At 44.8% G+C, this 24,529-nt stretch overlaps 1 protein-coding gene across 2 annotated transcripts; it reads right to left on the reverse strand.

Annotated features, from left to right (window-relative positions):
* Positions 1 to 6,709: 6,709 nt before the first annotated feature.
* On the reverse strand, positions 6,710 to 24,256 carry LOC146355985 (uncharacterized). Of its 2 annotated transcripts, none has more exons than XM_084831267.1 (6): positions 24,052 to 24,256; positions 18,693 to 19,455; positions 18,050 to 18,170; positions 14,930 to 15,012; positions 14,099 to 14,225; positions 6,710 to 12,069 (listed from the first exon to the last, which is right to left on the reverse strand). In XM_084831267.1, the coding sequence occupies exons 2-6, from the start codon at positions 19,422 to 19,424 to the stop codon at positions 10,304 to 10,306; spliced, it is 2,829 nt and encodes a 942-aa protein (XP_084687393.1). In that variant the 5' UTR covers positions 19,425 to 19,455; positions 24,052 to 24,256; the 3' UTR covers positions 6,710 to 10,303. The 2 variants fall into 2 exon arrangements, with proteins under 2 accessions (XP_084687393.1, XP_084687392.1); XM_084831266.1 differs by having other exon boundaries at positions 24,019 to 24,256.
* Between the last annotated feature and the right edge of the window lie 273 nt (positions 24,257 to 24,529).

Here is a 24,529-nt window from a genome sequence, read left to right on the forward strand (position 1 = left end):
ATTTTGTTTCTGTCTTCCAAAGTATTAGCTATCCCGCCCAATTTTGTGTCATCTGCAAATTTGATCAGCATCCCCTGCACCTCCTCCTCCAAGTCATTAATAAAGATGTTGAAGAGCACTGGGCCCAGGACTGAGCTCTGCGGTACCCCGCTCATTATCTCTCCCCAGTTTGAGAAGGTCCCATTGATAAGCACTCTTAGGGTCCGATTCTGTAGCCAACTGTGGATCCACTGGATCGTTGTTTCATCTAGCCCACTTTGAGCTAGTTTGCTCATCAGGATATCATGGGGCACTTTGTCGAAAACTTTGCTGAAGTTGAGGTATATTATGTCTACAGCATTCCCACAGTCCACAAGGGAGGTTACTTGGTAAAAAAATGAGATCAAATTCATCTGGCAGGATTTGTTCTTGACAAATCCATGTTGGCTTCGAGTAATCACTGCATTGTTTTCAAGGTGCTTACAGATGGATTGCTTTATCATCTGCTCCAGAATTTTCCCAGGCATTGATGTCAGACTGACTGGTTTGTAGTTCCCAGGTTCCCCCTTTTTACTCTTTTTTTAATTTATTTAATTTATTTAATTTATTAATCGCCCATCTGGCTGGTCACCCAGCCACTCTGGGCGATGTACAGCATATAATAAAACAGTTTAAAACAATAAAATTCTACAATAAAAACATTTTCTAAAATACCGTAACCCACCCCAAATGCCTGCCTGAACAACCACGTTTTTAATGCACGGTGGAAGCTCATTAAAGAGGGGACATGGCAGAGTTCCCTAGGGAGGGAGTTCCACAGAGAGGGGGCCACCACAGAAAAGGCCCTCTCCCTCGTCCCCACCAGTCTAGCTGTCCTGGCTGATGGGACAGAGAGGTCATCCGAGGCTGATCTTGTTAAGTGGCTTGTCTGGTGTTGCTGGAGGCGCTCCTTAAGATAGGCTGGGCCGGACCCATATAGGGTTTTAAAGGTCAAAACCAACACCTTGAATTTGCCCCAGAAAACAACTGGTAACCAGTGCAACTCCTTCAGCACTGGAGTGATGTGATCTTGCCGGCAGCTGCCTTTAATCAGGCAAGCCGCCGCGTTCTGTACCAGCTGCAGCTTCCGAACTGTCTTCAAGGGTAACCCCACGTAGAGCGCATTACAGTAGTCTAAACGAGAGGAGACCAAGGCATGTACTACCGATGGGAGCAGATGGTCGGGAAGGTAGGGGCACAGCCACCGTATCAGATGGAGTTGATACAGCGCTGTCTGGCTCACAGCTGACGCTTGAGCCTCCATGGATAGCTGGGAGTCCAAAATGACCCCCAGGCTGCGGACCTGGTCTTTCAAGGGTAGCCGTACCCCATTCAACACCAGGTCAACATCCCCTAGCCTCCGCTTGTCTCCCACTAAAAGTACCTCGGTCTTGTCAGGATTCTTGAAGATAGGGACAACATTAGCCCTCCTCCAGTCATCTGGCACTTCACCCATCCTCCATGATTGCTCAAAGAGAATAGACAGTGGTTCTGAGAGTTCTTCTGCCAGTTCTTTTATTACTCCAGGATGCAGTTCATCTGGCCCTGGACATTTGAACTCATTCAAAGTAATTAGGTGTTCCTTGACCATATGCCTATTGATCTCAAGCTGCAATCCTGCCCCTTCAGCCTGTACTTCGCCTTTGCCAGGGGGGTCATAGACCCTATTTTGGGAGAAGACTGAGCCAAAGTAGGAATTCAGCACTTCTGCCTTTTCTTTGTCATCTGTTATCATTTTGCCATCTTTATTTAATAGCTGAACAACCATTCCTTTCCTCTGTCTTTTACTATGCATATAGCTGAAGAAAGCCTTTTTGTTGCTTTTAGCATCCCTTGCTAACCTCAGCTTGTTCTCAGCTTTAGCCTTCCTGATGCCATCCCTGCAATTCTGTGCTACCTGCCTGTACTCTTCCTTTGTTGCTTGGCCTTCTTTCCACTTCCTACATGTGTCCTTTTTTGTTTTCAGGTCATCTCTAAGCTTTTTGTGAAGCCACATTGGCTTCTTCTGTTGTCTTCCACCTTTTCTTCTTGTTGGAATTGTTTGTAATTGTGCCTTTAGAATTTCCTTTTTTAAAAACTCCCACCCATCTTGGACTCCTTTTCTCATTAGAGTCGCTTGCCATGGGACCTTATTGATCATTGTTCTGAGTTTATTAAAATCAGCTTTCCTAAAATCCAGGGTACGTGTTTGGCTACACTCTGCTTTGCTTCCTTTAGAACCAAGAACTCAAGTACAACATGGTCGCTTTCCCCCAGAGTTCCTGTAACTGCTACTTTATCCACTAAGTCATCTCTGTTGGTTAGGATCAAGTCGAGGATAGCCGATCCTCTAGTTCCTTCCTCTACTTTCTGTAGGAGGAAGTTATCTGCCACACAAGTCAGGAATTTCCTGGAGGGGCCATGTTTTGCAGAATTTGTCTCCCAACAAATATCGGGGAAATTGAAGTCCCCCATTACTACTACATCATGCTTCCTTAAAACATTGGCTATTTGCTTTTCAAAAGTTTGACAGGGTACTGGTATCCTCTGAGAATATGGGAAGTGCCTATAATAATCACTATGCTTAAACTGCTTTTTGAACTCTGACATAAGGAATTAACAGACGGCTTTGCAGTCATCTTCTACTCTTATTTATGTTACATAGGAAGATATTTCTTTGATACTATTCAAATGTATTTTTCCTCTCACAAAGGGCTACATGCCATAGAAGAGTGCAAGCAAAATTACCTTTATATTACAAGTAATTACTCCATGTATTTGATACATGGAGGGAGCAATCCTATGGCCTCTAGACAGCAGCTAGAGAGCCATAGGATATCTGGTTTTCCAGAACCTGACCTCAGAGCCCGCGCTCCGAGGTCTGTTCCCGGAGAACTGACCTCCCCCCTTTTCCAAACAGCCCCATGCTCCGCACGCACAACTGGAGTGCAGAGCAGCCAAACATGGGTGTTCCGGGGCGGGGAGGGCAGAAATGCCTGTACGACACATCCAATGTGTCATACAGCAGCGTCCTCCCTGGCTCAGCCCTCCCGCAGCTATGCAGCTGCAGTTGGCTGTCTAGCCAAAAATGCAGGGTAGGAGAAGCACAGAGGGACCGATCCCCTCCATGCTTCTCCTGCCCTGCATTGGATAGGTGGTCGCCTCCAAGTTCAGAGGCAGCCGCCTATCTGAATAGGATTGCACCCTTAGTTTAATCATACACACTGCCAAGGTGAAGGAAGAAATAATACCTAGAGGCCAAATAAGATTCTATTTACTGTAAACACAGATGTCTTAGTAACTTACATAACCTTAACAAGAACTAAGTTCTACTGAAGTGCACACACCAAGAGTTCATTCACCCCAAACTGTGAAATCCTGGTAAATAGAGAGAGGCAAAGAATGCGTAGAACCAGCTCATTCCCTTAGTTTTATCCACAATTTTGAAACCAGTGCAGCTTCTGGGCCATCCACTAAGGGAACCTTTGAACTCCTTGTGGATGCATGAGTTTTATTTTTAAGCTGTAGCCTTCTAGAAGACCTGACTAGGTCTCTTGCCCTTCCAAATGACTCCTTGGTCCGTCTAGATTTGGGAGAGGGAAGCAGTTCTGAATCTGCTCCTCTCATGCAGGAGGCTTTACAGAAAAAAGGTGGAATCCAGGCCCTCCTCAGCTAGAGGAGAACTCACTTGTCTTTGCCCAGACAGCTTCCCATCCCTTCTGTTTCTGAGGGGGGAAGGAAGATGTCTAATACTCTAATACTCACCACAGAAAAAAATCTGGATCTTTTGGTTCTCTTACCAGACAGTTCAACACCTCTTCTGTTTCTAAGGTGGGGACAGACCGTCTGACCAAGTTAACGTGTTGGTGTAACATCCACCTCAGGTTGGATACCAACCCAGGGTATCTTGGGCCAATTTACGAGTTGTGGGTGAGGGGACTGCTACAACTCACCAACTTTGTGAAGACATGCTGGGGACCAGATAACTACAAAGATTTTTTGTGTAGTTTTGTATTGGCTCTTCAGTGTATAAACAACACAAAGTACAAACAATATGGAAGGGAATGGAAGGCAGGTAAGGATAACCACAATCTGACTGACCATATGTGGTTTCTGCCCACTCTGCAGAGTTACACACTGCTCAGCGCAAACTCTGAAGAAATGCCATGGATATAATTGTTCTGTAAATACTCTGTTCGGTCCCTGAGAGGCTAGAATATATCTGTGTAGGGCCAAGGACTAGTGTTGTTACTGTGCTGAAGGCCTGTTCTAGTAGCAGCTGCTTGATGACATTTTGAAGGGGGGGAGAGAGGTGATCACTTTTTAGATGGGGCCTGGATCAGGTAAATTCAGTTTTGATGGACTGGGGATTCTAGCTAGGTGGAAAATAACAGCTGGGAAATGACAGTTGACAGTTAAGGAGTTGACAGTGAGGGGTTCAGGGAGTCTGTCTGTGGGGAGTGAGAGAGAAGGTCTGCTGGCTGTTGGGTGGGGTTATAGAAGGTCTAGGAGAAAGCTGAGGAGAAAATGCATAACTAAGACCTGAATATTAAGCTATTCCTTCTCTCTGGGATAACCATATGTGGCTGGTGAAGATCAGGAGTATGGAGCAGGTGGCTCTGTTATGCCAGAAGGCTGCCCTAAGATCTTGCCAGAAAAAGGTTACAGAAGCATGCAGTAAAACCCATATAAACAGTCCGAGCAGCCAGAAATACAACAGGAAGAGCTTTGGGAGTCAGAGGAAGACTGTACCCAAGACTTGGAACTGGTTGTGAATGTATTTGGCCGGGGTGTAGGTCTAGGGAATTTGGTCTGAGATAAAGTGATTAAGAGGCCTGTATTAGCAAGTGTCTCTTGAGACCTCAAGAAATGTCAGCAAGCATTCTTTTGAAACCCCCAAAGTAAATATTAGCATTCCCTTATGTACAAAATATCCCTTTAATAAATTAACTTGTTTAATAGCTCATCTTGTCTCTAGTGTTGATGTCCTTCTAAGCCTAAGCCTCTTATACCAGCTCTTAGGAGGTTCTGAAGTATTCTAATAGAACTGTTGGCAGTGGAAAAGAGCTTGGGAAACTCTGAGTTATAGTAGCAGAGAGTTCTTTAGGTCCTGAAATATAAGCATTTGCTAAAAATAAGAAACCCCATGGGTTGGATTACTCAGTAAAGAAGCAGTTTCCCCTTGGTGGTGGCAGTGCTGGCAGAGAAACCCCCATACAAATTAATTAGCCCCCACTCCTTTTTGCAGTGGATGCTATATAAATCACAAATCATGCCTGCATCCATGCATTACATGGTAAAAATCACAAATACATAGACCAGCCATACTATGGATGCTGTTAATTAACTCCTATTTTTGGACTTATGATCTTGGTTCTGTGGTGCTGTGAGGCCCAGTTTGCACATCAACACCACCCACGGGTTTTTTAAACTATGGGTTGTCGGGGTTGCAACCAAGCACTTCCTCCCATGTGATCACCACTTCTGCTTTAAATTAGCTTTCATCAACCACCCAGGAACAACCCTGGGTTGTTGGATGCAATGTCCAAACCCAGAAGTCTGGGTTGTTGAGGGACAAACAATGCAGAATTTAAAGCCATGGTTTGTTGGGTTAAAACTCGGTGTTGTTTGTCCCTCATCAACCCAGTTCTGGGTTTGGACATTGCATCAAACAATCCAAGTTGTTCCTGAGTTATTGATGAAAGCTGATTCAAAGTGGAAGGGGCAAGCGGGTGGGAGGAATACATGGTAAATTCTCCCAATGGAGGGATGTAAACTGTGGGGCATCACAAGGATCTGTGTTGGGACCAATGCTTTTCAATAAATGATTCATAAATGTTCATAAATGATCTGGAACTAAAAGTGAACAATGAGGTGGCCAAGTTTGCTGATGACACCAAATTATTTAAAGTGGTTAAAACAGAAACAGATTGAGAAGAGCTTCAAAAGGATCTCTCCGAACTGGGAGAATGTGCATCAAAATGGTAAATGAGATTCAGTGTAAGCAAGTGTAAAGTGATATAGGTTCAGGCAAAAAAATCCCAACTTCACCTATGCACTGACGGGATCTGAGTCAGTGGTGATTGACAAAGAAAGAAATCTTGAGGTTGTGGTGGACAGCTCGATGAAAATGTCAACCAAGTGTGTGGCTGCTGTGAAAAAGACAAATTCCATGTTAGGGATAATTAGGAATCGAAAATAAAGCTGCCTATCTCATAATGCCTTTATACAAATCTATGGTGCAGTAGCACTTGGAATACTATGTTCTGGTCATCATGCCTAAAAAAGGATATTGCATAGTTGGGGAAAGGTGCAGAAATGGGGGGAAAAGATCAAGGGGCTGGAACAATTCCCCTATGAGGAAAATGTACAACATCTGGGACAGTTTAGCTTAGAAAAAAGGGTGGACACTGTGCGGACAGAATGCTGGACGAGATGGACCCTTGGTCTGATCCAGCATGGGTCTTCTTATGCTCCCATGTGGCCCCACCAATTCATTTTATTTCACCCATGAATTGGTGTTATGGGCGAACCAGGTCAATGACAAAAGCTGACAATGCTACTTTGATGATGGTATGCAGGAGATACCATGAGAAAGGCCCAGTACCATAAAATATGGAAGTGTGAAAGGTGCTATAAAACATGGATGCAATCATTTGTTTCATTGATACATTGTTACACTAGTCATTTTATTTTATTATATTTTAATTTCAAAATTTAAATGAAAGGCTTCTTACATTCCGTATTTTAATTAAACCTGGAAGACAGATTTATGGTGACTGATACGGTCTGTTTCTTCACTTGGTACCAGGGAGGAAATCTGAAGTGGAAATATTTATGACTCTGGGGGAGCAATCCAGACTAGACAAAGTCTGTGGGGGCATAGGATATTTTGGATTCCTGGATCCAAGGCCAGAGACAGCAGCCCGAATTTGAATCCAGGAGTCCGAGCTCCCCTCCCCCATCCCCTTGCAGCCAAAGTGGAGAGAACCGCGTTGGCTGCCTCTATGAGCTCTCAAACACGAGCTCGGAGAGGAGGGAAAGGAGGCGGTTCTGTGGGCGGGGAGGGGAGGAAGCCAGGGCAGCTGGCTTACGTAGAATCCTCCAGCCACCCCAGCCTCCTTCCCTCCCTCTCCGCAGAGCCCCTCCCTTTCTGCAAATCGCCCATCTAGTGACAATGCAGGGCGAGAGGAGCGCAGAGGCGATGATCGTCTCCGTGCTCCTCCAGCCCTCCATAGGACGCCTGTTAGCTTCCAAGTTCAGAGGCTGACAGGCATCCCCATAAGATTGCACCTTCAGTTTCTGATGTTTGGAATATAGCAGGCCTCAGTTAAAAGAACATAACAAACAAGTTGCCCAGGCTTTCGGTCCAGTAATAAATCAATATACAGCCAATTTTTACTGGAGTGAAAATTGTTGATTTTGAACACCTTTAGAACTCTTCCCTGGAGATTCTTTTAAAATACTTTTGGGGCTTTTAAGAACTTTTAATCTGGAAACCATCCAAGAATCCTGAATTCTCCACAGATACGCATTCTAAATTCCCAGCCATAAGAGAAATGCATATATTAGCTGGGCTGGAAAGGGTGCCAGCTGAAGTTAGGATTTAATATTTGATATGCTTTCTCTTATATTCCATTTGCCATCTAGTATACTTTGATTTGTCAGTACAATTAGTTTTTATATTGCATTCTTTCTTTCATCATTGCTTTTATGGTAGTTACATTGTAACAGCATCATTTCATTTATCATATTTAAATCCATTTTTAAATGCAGTGTCACTTATTATATACTATTTATTGACTGTTTTCATGAATATCTATGTCTTTTTACCACCTTGTTTGTTGATTCAATAAATTTTAAATTTATTTTGTTTTTGGTGTGGTTCTGGCTTAATGATCACTCTATTTGCAAACTGCAGCAAATTAAAATAGAGGGAATAAAGAACCCATTTTTCAGATGCTACCAAAATCACCAGCCTCAGAGTGCGCCAGAAGGGGTCCCCAACATGGTGCCCACAAAAGTTTTTTTTAAAAAAAATTCTGGTTTTTTTCATATATGTACATGGATTTGTATAGACCCATAGCAATGAATATTTATGAATTGCCTATATATGAAAATACAACTTTCTAGCAATTATAGATCGCCTTGATATTTCTCTCCACCCAATCCCTTTCCTTGCTATTTCTCCCTTCCCTGTCCCTAGCCTTGTTCTTTCTCCCTCTTCCTAGCCCTTAGCCTTCCTCTTTCTCTCATACTCACCCCTTTATCATGCTGTTTCTTTCAACTCCCAGCCTGTAGCCTTGCTATTTCTCTCTCCCAGCTCTTTACCTTGTAGTTTGTCCTGCCCCCCCCCCCCCTTTGTACTTTCTCAGGATGATAGAGGCCAGGATCTCTTCTCAATCATCCCAGAGTGCAGGACTCGGAATAATGGGCTCAGCTTACAGGAAGCCAGATTCCACCTGAACATCAGGAAAAACTTCCTGACTGCTAGAGCAATATGACAATGGAACCAATGATCTAGGGAGGTGGTGGGCTGTCAAGGGCTCTTTGGAGGCCTCTCTCAGTCTAATCCAGTAGCCAAGTCCAGACACAGACAAAGGGATTCTTTTCAAAGCTTTATTCCTCTTTTACAACTTAACAACTCTACCGTTAGCAACTAGATATGAGCAGCAGAATACCTATGTCCTAAGTTGGAACAGTTGGTCCCCATTTTAAAGGGAATTACTGGCAGACCCCTGAACTTAAGGACTAGGGAGAGTCCCTCCCTTTTCCCCTTGGATCCTCTGGGCGCAGCCGTTGTTTGTGCGCCAACCGGGCACTACACCTCCTTTCTGCGCCCTCCATTTGGCACCGCTCTATGTGTCGGCGTTGCACGTCCATCAAGTCTGCTCTGTCACTCCCAGGACTGCTATCTAAGCTAGGAATGCTGGTGGGAGGAATCTCCATCAGCTGTTGGCCCTGGGAAAAAGGAGCGCGCTCCTTTCCCAGGAGCGACTGCTCTTCCTCAGAATCAGAACTACTCTGGGATTCTATGGGCTCAGTGTCCACCCTGACATGGGCTCTCCCACAGTGGAGGCATTCAAGACGAGGTTAGACAGTCACCTGTCAGGGATGCTTTGACTTGGACTCCTGCATTGAGCAGGGGGTTGACTCGATGGTCTTATAGGCTCCTTCCAACCCTACTATTCTATGATTCATCCCTCTACACCTTTGCCCTGCTATTTCCCCCTCCCTCACAGCCTCTAGCCTTGCTATTTCTCTCCCCACACCTGTTTTGACTAACCAGGTCCCCACGACAGCCATTATGTGACTAGCCACATCCTCCATAGGTGCCATTTTGTAGTGGTACCTACAGCAGTTTTTCAAATTCCTAAATGTGCCCACAGGTCCAAAAAGGTTGGGGACTGCTCCTATAAATGTCCATGGCATAGCTTCCCATTTTCCTCCCCACAAAAACATTTTAACTCACATTGCTAGCAACCATTCAAAAGTAACATTCCCTCCTAGGGGAAATGGACTTCTCAAAAGTTCTCCAGTGGTCTAGAACCCAAACTTTAGCCCCATGACATCACCCAAAAATCAATCCAGATAGGTTAGGGTCTTTTTATAATGGCAAGATTTCATTTTTTAAGTATCTGTAAAATGCTCTGAGCATTAGAAGGGAAGAAATAAACTTTCCGTACAATTATCTCCATAATAAATATGGGGAAAGGTGTGAGGCTAACATATATTTTCTCTCAGTGTAGGCAGGGAGAGCTGAGGCTGAGAGAGTTGCTTATGATGACAGATCTTTGAGTACTTGACAGCCTATCCAATCAAACCAACTCTCGGTTGAAAGCTTCTCTTATCTTATTTCATTCCTGTCTACATTTTCTTACCTGCACTTTAGATATGCCTTTGATGAAATCTACAAACTTGACATACAATGATCCCCATAATGTAGATGGAAAGAGATATGAGGGTATGATACTCTCACCTACTCAATTAGGCTGCCCTGATGTCCAATCAAAAAATCTCTTTGTTGGAAGCTTACAATCTCCTACCCCATTTCATTTTTATCTGAATTTTGCTACATAATTTTATGTTTTTAGTGGAAACTCCCCTCTCTTCCCCACCATGGGATATTCACTGGGATTCTCTATGATGCTTAATCTTTCTGAACAAAATGCTTCCCACTTTCAGGGCATGCATAAGGTCTCTGTTCTCTGCAAATTATTTGATCTCTCATAAAACCATCTGTCCAACCGAAGTTTCTTTCACACATTTTAATGTTTCTCTACTGCATGTATTTTCTGATGATCCTTCAAGTGCACTCTCTGGCCGAAGCTTTTCTCACACTGAGTACTTGCATATGATTTGTATGAATTCTCTGATGTCTCTTCATATTCTGTATCCCATTGAAGCACTTCCCACACTGTGAACATTTATATGGTTTCTCTCCAGTATGAATTCTCTGATGACACATTAAGTTTCCACTATGCCTGAAGCTTTTTCCACACTGAGAACATTTGTATGGCTTCTCTCCGGTATGAATTCTCTGATGTCTCTTCATATTTTGTTTCCCGTTGAAGCATTTCCCACATTGAGCACATTTGTATGGTTTCTCTCCAGTATGAGTTCTCCGATGGTTCTTCAATAGCCTTCCCTGCTTGAAAGATTTCCCACATTGAGAACATTTGTATGGTTTCTCTCCAGTATGAATTCTCTGGTGACACATCAAGTTTCCTCCCTGACTGAAGCATTTCCCACATTGAGAACATTTGTATGGTTTCTCTCCTGTATGAACTCTCTGATGGATTTTCAAATCTCCTCCCTGATTGAAGCTTTTCCCACACTGAGAACATTTGTATGGTTTCTCTCCGGTATGAGTTCTCTGATGGTTCTTCAAATTTTCACTACGACTAAAGCTTCTATCACAATCAGGGCATTTGTATGGTTTCTCTCCAGTATGAATTCTCTGATGGATTTTCCAGTGTTCCCTGTTGCTGAAGCATTTCCCACAATGAGAACATTGATATGGTTTCTCTCCAGTATGAGTTCTCTGATGCTTCTTCAAATGTTCATTCCGACTGAAACTTTTCCCACATTGGGAACATTGGTATAGTTTCTCTCCAGTATGAATTGTCTGATGTCTCTTTAACTTGTCTCTCTCACTAAAGCATTTCCCACACTGAGAACATTGGTATGGTTTCTCATCAGTATGAATTCTCTGGTGACACATCATGTTTGCTCTGTAACTGAAGCATTTCCCACACCGAGAACATTTGTATGGCTTCTCTCCTGTATGAACTCTCTGATGGATCTTCAAAACCTCTCCCTGATTGAAGCATTTCCCACACTGAGAACATTTGTATGGTTTCTCTCCAGTATGAATTCTCTGGTGTCTCACTAATCCTTGCCTAAAAGTGAAGATTTTCCCAGACTCTATAGTATGAAGTTGCTGATGATTCATCAAATGTTCTTTTTGATTGAAGCATTTGCTACAATGAGAACATTCATATGGTCTCCCTTCACTCTGAATTTTTTTATTCCTCTTTAGTGACTTCATGTAACTAGAGCTGTCCCCACATTCCAGAGAGTTATCAGGTTTCTCTTCTGTGTGATTACTCTGATATCTGTTCAAACTATGCCCCTTGCTATTGTCAGATAATTTAGATTTACTGTCTCTTGTTATCTTTCTCTGATATTGATCAAAGCATGAATTTTTGAGGTTTTCCTCTGATGTGGGACATTCATCACAGTCCTCTGTGGTATCTGTCATATCAAGTTCTACTCTGTAGCGATACCTTCTACCATACTTGGAGAACATGGGCATTTTATCCTTTCTGTGTATTTCAGAATGCTGGCCAATTGCAGCTGTAAGAGCGTCTGTGAGTCCATTACATTCCTTCTCTATCTCCACTGGCTGCTTCCACTGTTCCTCTCTGGACAGACATCCTTCCTTGTGCATCTCAGCGGTCTCCAGCATATTCGCTTGGCTTATCTGTGGTGCTGCCCTGGGTGTGTCCTCTGGCTCATTTCCTCTACACTGAGAATTCTCCATCTTGATATGACTTCCGTTCTCGTCACCTGCCAAGACAGAAAGAGGAATGTTGCCCACGCTCTGATGACATCTTTTCAAGATGTCTGTAGTCTTTCTTTGCCCGGCTTTTCCTTCTAAGGCTCTTCCTTCTTTCTGCTACGTCCACATTAGTTCCTAGATCTATGATCATGTCAACCCTCTCCTTTTATCTGCGGCTGGGGTTTTAAAATTATATGTCCAAGCACAGCATCAGGTACTTTTTAGATAAATTAATGTAATATATTATTTGTGAATAAGAACCAGAAATTTTACATATTAAATGAAGGAACCCAGTGCTGCCTTCTGCAAATTAGAAAACTCCACAGAATTGTAAGTTATACGAGGGGTCAGTTTTGTCCCCCGTGCTATTCAACATCTATGTGAAACCATTCAGTCCGGTCATCTGGAGTTTTGGAATGTGCAATCATCAGTATGCTGGTGACACACAGCTCTATTTCTCCTTTTCATCTTCTTCTGTGCTAGATTGGGGACTGACTGCAATAATGGACTGTATGAGGGCTAACAGACTGAAATTCAATTGAGACAAGACCAAGATGCTGTTAGTAGGTAGTTCTTCTGACTGGGTGGAGGGTGCTCAACCTGTTCTGGATGGGGTGCACTCCTCCTGAAGGAGCAGGTCGTAGCTTGGGGGATTCTTCTGGAGCCATCTTTGTCACTTGAGGCTCAGGTGGCCCCAGTGGCACAGAGTGCCTTCTACCAACTTCAGTTCATGGCCCAGCTACCCCCCCCCCCCGCCCCTGGTCTGGACAGGGATAACCTGGCTTCAGTTGTTTATGCTCCAGTAACTTCCATTACTGCAATGCATTCTGTGTGGGGCTGCCTTTGAAAATGGTTCAGAAGCTGCAGCTCGTGCAAAATGCAGCTGCCAGATTGGTAACAGGGGCAAGACACTCTCCGAACATATAACCCCAGTTCTTGCCCGCTTGCACTGGCTGCATGTACATTTCTGAGCCTGATTCAAGGTGCTGGTCTTAACCTATAAAGCTTCACATGGCGCAGTACTGCAATTCCTGATGGAGCACTTCTACCAGCATGAACCTACCAATACACTACGTTCATCATCCGAGGCCCTCCTCCAGGTGCCTTCGCTGAGGGAGGCTTGGAATATTTTCTTTCTTTCTTTATGTATTTCATTTCTATACCGCCCGACAGCCGAAGCTCTCTGGGCTGTTCACAAAACTTAAGGTGGGAAACAAGGGAGAGGCCATTCTCGGTGGTGTCCCCTCAACTGATCTCCCTGATGAGGCCCACCTGGCTCCAATATTATTATCTTTTTGGCCTCAGATGAAGACTTCCCCGTTCTATCAGGCATTTGGTAACATATGATGAGATTTTAATCAGGTTCCTGGACTTTTTCTTATTGTAGACTATTTAAAATCGCTTAGATGTATGTGTGCCTGTGTGCATGCTGTCTATTACGTGTTTATATGCAAATGGTTTTTACACTATGTATAATTTATTTTTAATGGTTAGTATTTGTAAACCACCCAGAGAGCTTTGGCTATTGGGCGGTATAGAAATGTAATAAATGAATGAATATGAGAAAATCATGAAAAAGTAGGCTGTATCCAATGGAGTCCTTCTCCCAGCAGAATGGTTACCGCTATCAGATTGAATTCCCCTTGCAGCCATCCATGCATCCCCCAAATCAGGATTGGGAGACCCCTACAAAGCAGATTTCCAGGCACACTGGGACTGCTGGGGGAAGGATGGAAAGGGAATCTCCCATCGCCTGAGGGATATCTGTCTGCATAACTTTGGATGTAGCCCAGTGTTGTAATAAATCCTAATAAATCTTGGGGTACATAAACTTTTTATGATAAAATATGCTTAGCAACAACCTGCATCACCTCTTGCCCATAGGTATTCCCAGCAGTGGTCTATATTTCAGTCAAAATAACTGGGAATGCAATAAAATCTGTTCATGCCATTTTTTTTTCAGATATATGTATTTGGAATTTTCAGTTCTACAAACGGAAATAGAGTTTGCTGGACTTGAGCGGAACAGCTCTTTACCCAAAGAATCTCCATTCCCACCATCCTCCTGCAGGACTTCCCAGACTATGGTTGGTTGACCTGGCTGGGTCAGACTCTGGTTGACTAACTGCAAAGACAGGCTAGTTTCCATAAGATCCAGCGGTTCCTGCCAACAAGAAAAAAGACAGCCACCAAATCCCCATCAGATTTTGTTCAGGGAAAAAGCGTGTTAAGGATAAACATCACACACAGAGAACAATTAATTTTACAATAATGAGTCCACTGGTAAATATTCTGTGAAACAAATAAAAAGAGGAAATTGCCCCACCACCCCAATGTTTACAAATATTGTTTTCCAGTCCCATATCTGAAAATGAGAGCCAGTGTAGTGTAGTGGTGAGAGTGACGGACTGGGAGCCGGGAGATCCGGGTTCTAGTCCCCACTTGGCCATGGAAGCTCACTGGGTGACTTTGGGCCAGTCACAGACTCTCAGCCCAACCTACCTCACAGGGTTGTTGTTGTGAGGATACAACGGTGAGGAGGAGGATAATGTAAGCCGCCTTGAGTTCCTTGCGAGAGGGAGAAAGGCGGGGTATAAATGCAATAAATAAATAAATAAATAAATAAAATAAAATGCAGGTCCCTGTTTGCAACAGTCTGTTTGGTCCTCTGGCTGCAGTCCTGTGTGTACTTGGGAGCATGCTGCCCATTATATCTTCTCTCAGCTGCTTTAAGATAAGTCTACATAGAGATAAGTCTATATTTAAAGGAACCAAATGCATGGGCTTGTTCAAGTGTATCTGTTCCCCTGACTTCCACCTGCCCCAAACTTTACACATAACAAACAGGCTCATCAGAATGTCACATACCTTTTTCACACCAGTTTGGACCATTTTCCGTCCTTCAGGAGGAAGTAATGAACTGATGTGACTTGGGCATTTGATTCCACTGCCTGCAAAGGACAGAGGGAGGATTTTAGAAGGGGAATCAGCCCATCACATGCTTAGGATGACCATACTTATTGTTTTATTTGTAACACTGCTTATGAATCATCTTTAAAAACATACAGCAGAACTACATTTAAAATAACTGAAACACTAAATGGAAGAAAAAAGGTTTTAATGGCCTGCCTAAAATTAAACAAGGAAGGAGGCAATCTAACTTCCCTAGGGAAGTAGCTTGTATTGATCCTGGGGGCCATCACAGCTGGCTGTGCACTTGGGTGCACACAGGGCATCACCATATGAATCAACGAAGTTCTCTATGCTGGCTCTGCATGTTCACCCTTGGAGCGAGACCAAATTGGTTTGCTCTTGGTATGAGCTTATCTATTTTATTTTGTATTTATTACATTCTTATACTGCCCAACAACCAAGGATCTCTGTGCAACTCACAATTAAAACCATGAAATACAACTTGAAAAAACATAATATAAAATTTTTACAAGTTTAAAAATACCGGGTAAAACCTAGCAGCAGTTACAGCCCAGGGAAAGCCTGTGTGGAAAGGTGTGTTTTCAGGAGGCGTTAAAAAGATGTTACATTTTCTGCCTCCCGAACTGCACAGGAGAGGCTTTTCGACAAGGTGGGTGCTGCTACACAGAATGCCCACCATCGAGGTTCTTCATGGCAATATTCTGTTTGTTTTGGAATGACCACCAGAACCTCCTCTGAAGATCTTAAATGCTGTCTGGGTATATAGAAAGGAAGGCGGTCTGCTAGGTATCCTGGTCCCAAGTTGTTTAAGGATTTATATGATAACATAACTTTATACGTGGCTCAGTAGCTAATAGAGCCACGGTGGCTTAGTGGTTAAGACACTGAACTGCAGACCGGAAGGTTGGCAGGACAGCAGTTCGAGACCCGAGTGCCGCGTGACGGAGTGAGCTCCCGTCTTCAGTCCCAGCTTCTGCCAACCTAGCAGTTCGAAAGCAAGAAATTGCAAGTAGATAAATAGGTACCGCCTCGGCGGGAAAGGTAACAGCGTTCCGTGCACCTCGGTGTTCAGTCATGCCGGCCACATGACCACAGAAGCGTCTTCGGACAGCGCTGGCTCTTCGGCTTAGAAATGGAGATGAGCACCATACCCTAGAGTCGGACATGACTGGTTGGGGACACCTTTACCTTTTTTACCAGTAGCTAATAGGCTACCCTCCCACCTTCCAGAAGGTGCTCGAAGCATCCATGCTGAGAAAGGCGTCTCCCCTCTTAGGAGAAAGGGCCCCAGCTTTCCAGCATAAGAGGAAAAGTTTCTCAGCTCTTCAGTGAGACAAGGCAAAATACCCTTATCTTGGAGGGATGAGGTAACACGGCAGAGCCCAAGCAGCTGCAAGGTTATTTGTATGTGAAGCTGTAAATTCGCTCGTGTGAGAGGCCTACTTGATTAACTAAAAGCTGCCAGTTATACTAGGCTATACAGCTTATAGGATAGTGTGCAAGTTCACACCTGACTCCTCATCATTCTTCCAGTGTCAAACTCACTACACAGCTCCTTTAAGCAGACAAGAGAGAATTTTGGCAAAGGGAATGTGTGATTCAGTGGTGGGAAAAGATACCTCTGCTGAAATTCTCTTTTCCTTACAACTATTAAAGTCACAGGGGTCCTGCCTTCCATTGTGCCTCCTCATCATACAGAAAGGTAGCCAGCAACTCTCTTAGTAGTTCTTGCTCGGTCCTGTTCATAGCTGGTTCCTTTTCACAATGCATGCACAGCCTAGTTGTTTTGAGGAGCTCTGGTTTGAACCAGCAGCTCAGCTCTTGCACAGCTATTACTACCCCTTCTTTACATGGGTCCCCACGAAAAAAATCTGATAGTCTGCCACCAGTCAGGACGAACCTCCTGACACACCCTAGTTTGCCCAGGTGCTTGAGGAGCTTCCGAGCCCTATTGCCCTATTACCCTTCCCTACAGCCCAGGCATAGGAAAAAAAAGAAAGGTGCTTTGGACTTCCCTTGCCAAAGCCCTGAAACAGAGAGCTTAACCAAACCCTTAAAAAAATCCTAAAACACAAGCGGTAACTGTAACCATGAGGTCTTTCATGTAGGGAAGAGTTCAGTGAGAAACCCCTTTAAAAATAACACATCCAAATGTCCAAATATAAAGAGGAGTTTATTTAGGAAAAGGCTGTGGGGGGGGGGGGGTTGGAATCACACACGTACATAGAATTCCAAATAAAATCAAAAACTTAGTCCAGCTTAACTAGTCATATTACCTACTTGAACAGAGTCTTGGATCCCAAAGCACATGCCGAGAGGATGTGCTGCTGAGAGGATGGTCTGAGAAAGAGCAGCTGGCTTCCAGTTAGATGGCATATGGAAAGCTCTAGAATGACTGAGTGAACCTTTCTTTTTATGGGGATCTCGGTAAAAAGCCAGCCCCTTTGCAGAGACTGATAGTTGGTCTGTTCAACAAGGCAATAGCCTCCATTTCTAATGTCAATGGTCTAGCTAGCAAATCAGAAAATTAACTAGTGGCTGGACCCACGCCTTTTTAACTACTGTAAACTTACATATCAAAAGCCCAAAGTGGTTGGAACCAGTCAGCTGATTTTTTTTTTTAAGGGATTAGGGTTTTGGTGGCATTTTGGAGGACAAAGAAGTGAGATAAGGCTAGGTAAAACAATTTATTTTTCCCAGCAAGGTGCCAGCTTACCAGATGCTCTAGGGGGCACAGTGGATCTATATCAGAAGTAGGGATTTGTCACATATTATTTCAATAATCTTGCTGAGGAGCTAGTAGGATATTATTCTAGGAAGCCCTAACCAACCTGAAACTGACCATGAGAAGTATGGAAAACTAGGTTTTGGCACTTTCGAAAACATGCAAAAATATGCAAGTAGATTCCCCAAATGACCAGCATTTGCCAAAATCTCCTCTGCCACAAGACTGATACAGGCAAAAGAGCATTGGCCTTATTTTTAATGTGGTCAGACTAAGTATCCCACAAATACTAAATAAGCAAAACACTGAATAACTCAGGGAATCCTTACCCAGCACATGGATCTCACCATCACCATTTTGCTTGGCTTCTTTGTAGATCTGTCCCTTCATAGGATCTGAAGGCTCTTCCTCTGCATCCAGAGAATCCTCACACATTTCCTTCAATAGCCCCTGAAAAAGGGAAGATAATTCCACTCAGAACAGCGGGGCGTGTCTGGAAAAGTAACTGCTATGGGCAAGAAACACTTTCTGCTCTTTTGGTTAAATATGGATTATATGAGTTTAAGTGTTATCAATTTTATCCATTTTAAGTGAACAAGTAAAGATGGTTCGAATAGCCTAACCCACATTCCATGTCCTCTTAAGAACATAAGAAGAGCCATGCTGGATCAGACCAAGGTCCATCTAGTCCAGCATTCTGTTCACACAGTGGCCGACCAGATGTCAACCAGGCCCACAAGCAGGACACGGGAGCAACAGCACCCTCCTGCCCATGTACCCCAGCAACTGGTGTACTGCCTCTGATACTGGAGGTAGCATAGAACCATCAGGACTAGTAGCCATTGATAGCCTTCTCCTCCAGGAATTTGTCTAAGCACCTTTTAAAGCCATCCAAATTCATGGCCATCACCACACCTTGTGGTAGTGAATTCTCTCTTAAGAGACTCTGGGAATGAAACGCTAAAACCTCACCTGCCACTGTCCTGACTCAGCCTCTCGCTGGCTCATCAGGAAGTCCTCCGCCAGGGCCACAGCCTGGGAACAGGTGTCCGGCCCTCCTGCTCGGATCCAGCTCTGCAGCTTTGGTGGCAGACTGGCCAGGAACTGCTCCAGGATTAGCAGCTCCAGGATCTGCTCCTTGCTGTGTCTCTCCGGCTTCAGCCACTGGCGGCAAAGCTCCTGGAGCTGGCTGTGAATCCTCCGGGGGTCCCCAACCTCCTGGCAGCAGAACTGCCTGAAGTGCTGGCGCTGCACCTCCATTCTCAGGGCTTCCCCTCGCAAGATGGCGGCCTTCACTTTCCCATAGTCTTCCTGATCTCTGGTTTCCAGGCTTTGAAAAGCCTCTTCAGCTTCACCCCACAGTGCTGGTATGAGTCGGGCTGCCCACTCTCCTCTAGGCCACCTGCAGGCTTTTGCTACTTGCTCAAAGGAGGCCAGAAAGGCCTTAGTATCATCCCATGGGGCCATCTCCAGCATCACTGGGTTTTCCCCTCCTGCGTGAATGGGCTGCAGTGTCTTCAGGAACTCCTGCCATTGGGCTTCCCAGCGCTGTTGCATCCCCTTGCATAGTTCCCCTTTGCCATCTTGCAATGCTCTCCATCCTTGTTGCTCTGTTATATATCCAGGCTGAATTGCACTGGTGGCTTTTCCTGTTCCTTCTGGTCCCTCTTCTAGTTCTGGCTCTGCAGATTTTTCCTCCTTCATGGCTTTCTCTCTTGACTCTACCCTCTCAAATCTAGAATTAGAATATTTTCAAATTATATCACTTTTACTCCAAACTAGCACTTGTACTCCAAATATTTAAGAGACTGATCTGTATATGAAAAAAATAATTTTCAAAAGCAGCAGAAATTTACTATGAAACTTTTATAAACTCTTTTAGAAATAGGGCATGGAGCCAGAACAAGTGAAAGTGATCAAACAGGTGCAAAAGAGATGAATCTATTATGGCCGTGGCTAAGGGAGAAACATCAAAATTTTAATACAAAAGGTAATTAGGTACGAGATTCCATTTGACCTGGCTTCTATTTTAAATTACACTAAGAGATCAGTGATTACATGTCTATTGTGTTAAGTTTATTATTCCCAGGCATTCCACCCTCCCCATCCAGATTTTGTCCTGAAACACCAAGAAAAAGATGGGGCACATCTTAAGCAAGCACAAATTGTGACTTTGTACAAGATCATTAGTGATCACAGGGCACAGATATCAGCCTTAATTTCCAGTTTCCTGACTTGGTCGAGCTTGAGCCATCATAAGTCTTGACTCTTGTTTCAAAGAGGAAGGGTTTTTTTATTACTGAATTCATATAGTTGTCAGAGTGCTTCAAATATGTTATCTCAATAATCTCTCAAGAAACCTGCCAAGTAGGATGGTACTGAAAATACCAATTTTGCAGATGGAGGACTAAGGCTGAGCAATTGATGAAAGCCATCTAGTAAGTGTATGGGTGAGATGAGAATTGAACTAGGGGGTTCCTGGTTTACATCTTGCTCTCTTAGAATGAGGTTAAAATCACAGAGAGTATGCTAGCTTCTTCTTTATAACCCTTAACCACTAGCTTGAACATTAAAAAGTTATGGAGTGGACCTGTGCTTCCACATCTATACGCCAGGTAAAAAATCAACAGCGGATGTTATCCAAATCAGTATGTTCCCATGTTAGTCCTGATTAATTTTGGCCTACCATGCAGTTGTTAAGTGCACAGAACTGTGTGAAAAGACAAGAGGGGTTGGGAATCTCTGGCCCTCCAGATGTTGCTGGATTCCAATGCCCATCAGTTCTATCCGCCACAGCCAATGATGGGAGGGATGATGGGAGTTTTAGTCCAACATCTGGAGGGCCACACATTCCCTGGAACAGAAAGCAGCTTCCAGGTGTGCCAGTTCAGATGTTGGGTTGGGAAAGTAAACTGAAGAAAGAGCTATAGCTGAGGGGTAAATAACATGCTTTGTATGCAGAGGGTCACAGGTTCAATCCCCAAGATCTACAGGTAGGGCAGGGAAAAAACCCTGCCAGGAACTCTGAAGAGCTACTGCCACTCAGTGTAGTAGATAATATCAAGCTAGATCAACCTGGTGTCCTCCAAATGGCCAGGCTGGCTGCGGGTGATAGGAGTTGTAGTCCAACACATCTGGAGGGCACAAGAGTGGAGAAGGCTGAGTTAGACAGACCAACGGATGGGCTCATTTTAAGGCAGATTCCTGTTTCTGTGTTATGGTTTATTTTTAATTTTTATCGTAAGTCATCTTGAATTTGATTTTTTTCATGAAGAGGCAGGATATAAAGTCTAAGGGCGCAATCCTATGCATGTTTAGACATAGAAAAGTCCTACAACTTCCAGCATTCCCCAGCCAACCCTAAATAAATATCGTCTAACTTAGAATAACAATTCATGCATCTGATGAAGCAGGCATTAGTCCATGACAGCTACAATAAATGTCTTAGGTTGCAATCCTACACACACCTACTTGGGAATAAGTCACATTGAACTGCATGGAACTTGTTTTTGATTACACATGCATAGGACCAGGCTTTCAGACTGCAACCTCAGGCACACATACGTAAGGGTAAACTCCACTGCCCCTTCATGGATCACTGTCTTGTTGTGGCGAAGGGGCTTGCGTAACTCAGTGAAGCCATAAACTATGCCGTGCAGGGTCACCCAAGACGGACAGGTCATGGCGGAGAGTTCTGACAAAATGTGGTCCACTGGAGAAGGAAATGGCAACCCACTCCAGTATTCTTGCCAAGAAAACCCCATGGAACGTATCACAAGCCTAAAAGATAGGACGCCGGAAGATGAGCCCCTCAGGTCGGAAGGTGTCCGATACACTACTGTGGAAGAGCAGAGGGTATTTCCAAGTAGCGGCAGAAAGAGTGAAGCGGCTGGGCCAAAGCCGAAAGGACACTCAGCTGTGGATGTGTCTGGTGGTGAAAAGAAAGTCCGATGCTGGACTTTAAATGCTGAGCTATTTAAAATCCTAAAAGATGATGCTGTTAAAGCGCTGCACTCAATATGCCAACAGGTTTGGAACATTCAACAGTGGCCACAAGACTGGAAAAGGTCAGTTTACATTCCAATCCCAAAGAAGGGCAATGCCAAAGAGTGTTCAAACTACCGTACAATTGCGCTCATTTCACATGCCAGCAAGGTGATGCTCAAAATCCTACAAGCTAGGCTTCAGCAGTATGTGAACGGAGAACTACCGGAAGTACAAGCTGGGTTTCGAAGAGGCAGAGGAACTAGAGATCAAATCGCCAACATTCGCTGGATCATGGAGAAAGCAAGAGAATTCCAGAAAAACGTCTATTTCTGCTTCATTGACTACACTAAAGCCTTTGATTGTGTGGATCACAACAAACTCTGGCAAATTCTTAAAGAGATGGGAGTACCAGACCACCTTACATGTCTCCTGAGAAACCTGTATGAGGGACAAGAAGCAACAGTAAGTACCAGACATGGAACAACCGATTGGTTCAAAATTGGGAAAGGAGTACGACAAGGCTGTATATTGTTGCCCTGCTTATTTAATTTATATGCAGAGTTGTTGTTCAGTCGTTAAGTCGTGTCCGACTCTTCGTGACCCCATGGACCATAGCACGCCAGGCCTTCCTGTCCTGAGCACTCTCCCGGAGTGTGCTCAGGTTCATATTCATTGCATCGGTGATGCTATCTAGCCATCTCATCCTCTGCCGTCCCCTTCTCCTTTTGCCTTCAGTCTTTCCCAGCATCAGGGTCTTTTCCAGAGAGTGTTCTCTTCGCATTAGGTGGCCAAAATATTGGAGCTTCAGCTTCAGTATCTGTCCTTCCAATGAGCAGTCAGGGTTGATTTCCTTTAGGATGGACTGATTGGACCTCCTTGCAGTCCAGGGGACTCGTAAGAGTCTTCTCCAACACCACAGTTGGAAGCATCAATTCTTCGGTGCTCAGCCTTCCTTATAGTCCAGCTCTCACAGCCATACATTACTACTGGGAAAACCATAGCGCTGATTAGACGGACCATCATGAGAAATGCCGGGTTGGATGAATCACAGGTCGGAATCAAGATTGCTGGGAGAATTATCAACAACCTCAGATACGCAGATGATACCACCCTAATGGCAGAAAGTGAAGAGGATCTAAAGAGCCTCTTGTTGAAGGTGAAAGAGGAGAGTGCAAAAGCTGGTTTGAAACTCAACATTAAAAAAACTAAGATCATGGTATCTGGCCCCATCACTTCCTGGCATATAGAAGGGGAAGAAATTGAAGCAGTGACAGATTTTACTTTCTTGGGCTCCAAGATCACTGCAGACGGTGACTGTAGCCATGACATTAAAAGACGCTTGCTCCTTGGGAGGAAAGCTATGTCAAACCTAGACAGCATAGTAAGAAGCAGAGACATCACCTTGCCGACAAAGATTCGTATAATCAGCGCTATGGTTTTCCCAGTAGCAACGTATGGCTGTGAGAGCTGGACTATAAGGAAGGCTGAGCGCCGAAGAATTGATGCTTTCGAACTGTGGTGCTGGAGAAGACTCTTACGAGTCCCCTGGACTGCAAGGAGGTCAAATCAGTCCATCCTAAAGGAAATCAACCCTGAGTGCTCATTGGAAGGACAGATAATGAAGCTGAAGCTCAAATATTTTGGCCACCTAATGCGAAGAGAAGACTTCCTGGAAAAGACCCTGATGCTGGGAAAGACTGAAGGCAAAAGGAGAAGGGGACGGCAGAGGATGAGATGGCTAGTTAGCATCACTGATGCAATGAATATGAACTTGAGCACGCTCCGGGAGAGAGCGCAGGACAGGAGGGCCTGGCGTGCTATGCAGTCCATGGGGTCACGAAGAGTCGGACACGACTGAACGACTGAACAACAACAACAATTTCAAATGGGGGAGGGGAGGGGGAGGCTTACAATGGCCCTACAAATGTAGTCCACTCTTTCTGTTGTTGTTGTTCAGTCCCATATTGCAGCTTGAACGGGGGATTGAGCCAGATACTGAGAGAGAGATACAATAGCAAGATTGTAACATAGGCCAATATTAACAGCCAAATATTGCTGAACGCGGAATGTGAGGGCTGAGGCTCCTTGGGACAACCCTGAGACCCTAGTCCAGTGTTATCAACCCCATGCTGCAGCTGGGGCCTGGGGCGCTTGCAGTGCAATCCTGCCTGTGCCTCCTCAGAAGTCTAACTCCCAAGTAAGCGTGCGTGGTGGATCGCAGCCTGACGGGCAGCCCAGCTCCACCCACGTGGTGTTGATGTTCTTGCCCCAGAAACAACGGAGACGGATGGAGCTCCCAAAAACATCATACCAGAATCAACGAGGCGGCCGGTGTGACGCTTGCCTTGCGTGCCTGCGCGCGTGCCCGCGCTCGCGCTCTCTCCGCGGCGTCTGGATGGCTGCACGGGAATCTGTCCGGGAAGGGGGAGAAGGTCCAGCTGGAATCCCTGGATGCCGCCTGGGCACCCTCCCTGCTGGCGGGAAGGGGGGGGCTGCAGCGACTCCCCGCAACAACAGGCTTCCTCCTCCACCTCCGTTCCTTCATCTGTGGTTTAAAGGCGGAGCTGCGGTGGCAGGCAGGGCGCCCCATGACGGCCCCCTCCTGGACAACCCCGTCCTTACAGCTCCGCCCGCAATCGAAACGAGCGAGGCTGCCGAAGAATCCGACGTGCAGATTTTCAGAAACGTGGTGCCGGAAAAGCTTTCATGACATGCATCTCATAAAGCGAATTGCCACAAGAGGGTCTGCAGGATCAAGGGCTGCACATACGCCAAACTCCTAAGCAGATCTATGTGGGAGAGGATTCAGGCAGTCTACATCT

This window comes from Heloderma suspectum, chromosome 2 (assembly GCF_057233095.1).
Source record: "Heloderma suspectum isolate Gila_16-S chromosome 2, 16-S_ref, whole genome shotgun sequence".
NCBI classification, from domain to species: Eukaryota; Metazoa; Chordata; class Lepidosauria; order Squamata; family Helodermatidae; genus Heloderma; species Heloderma suspectum.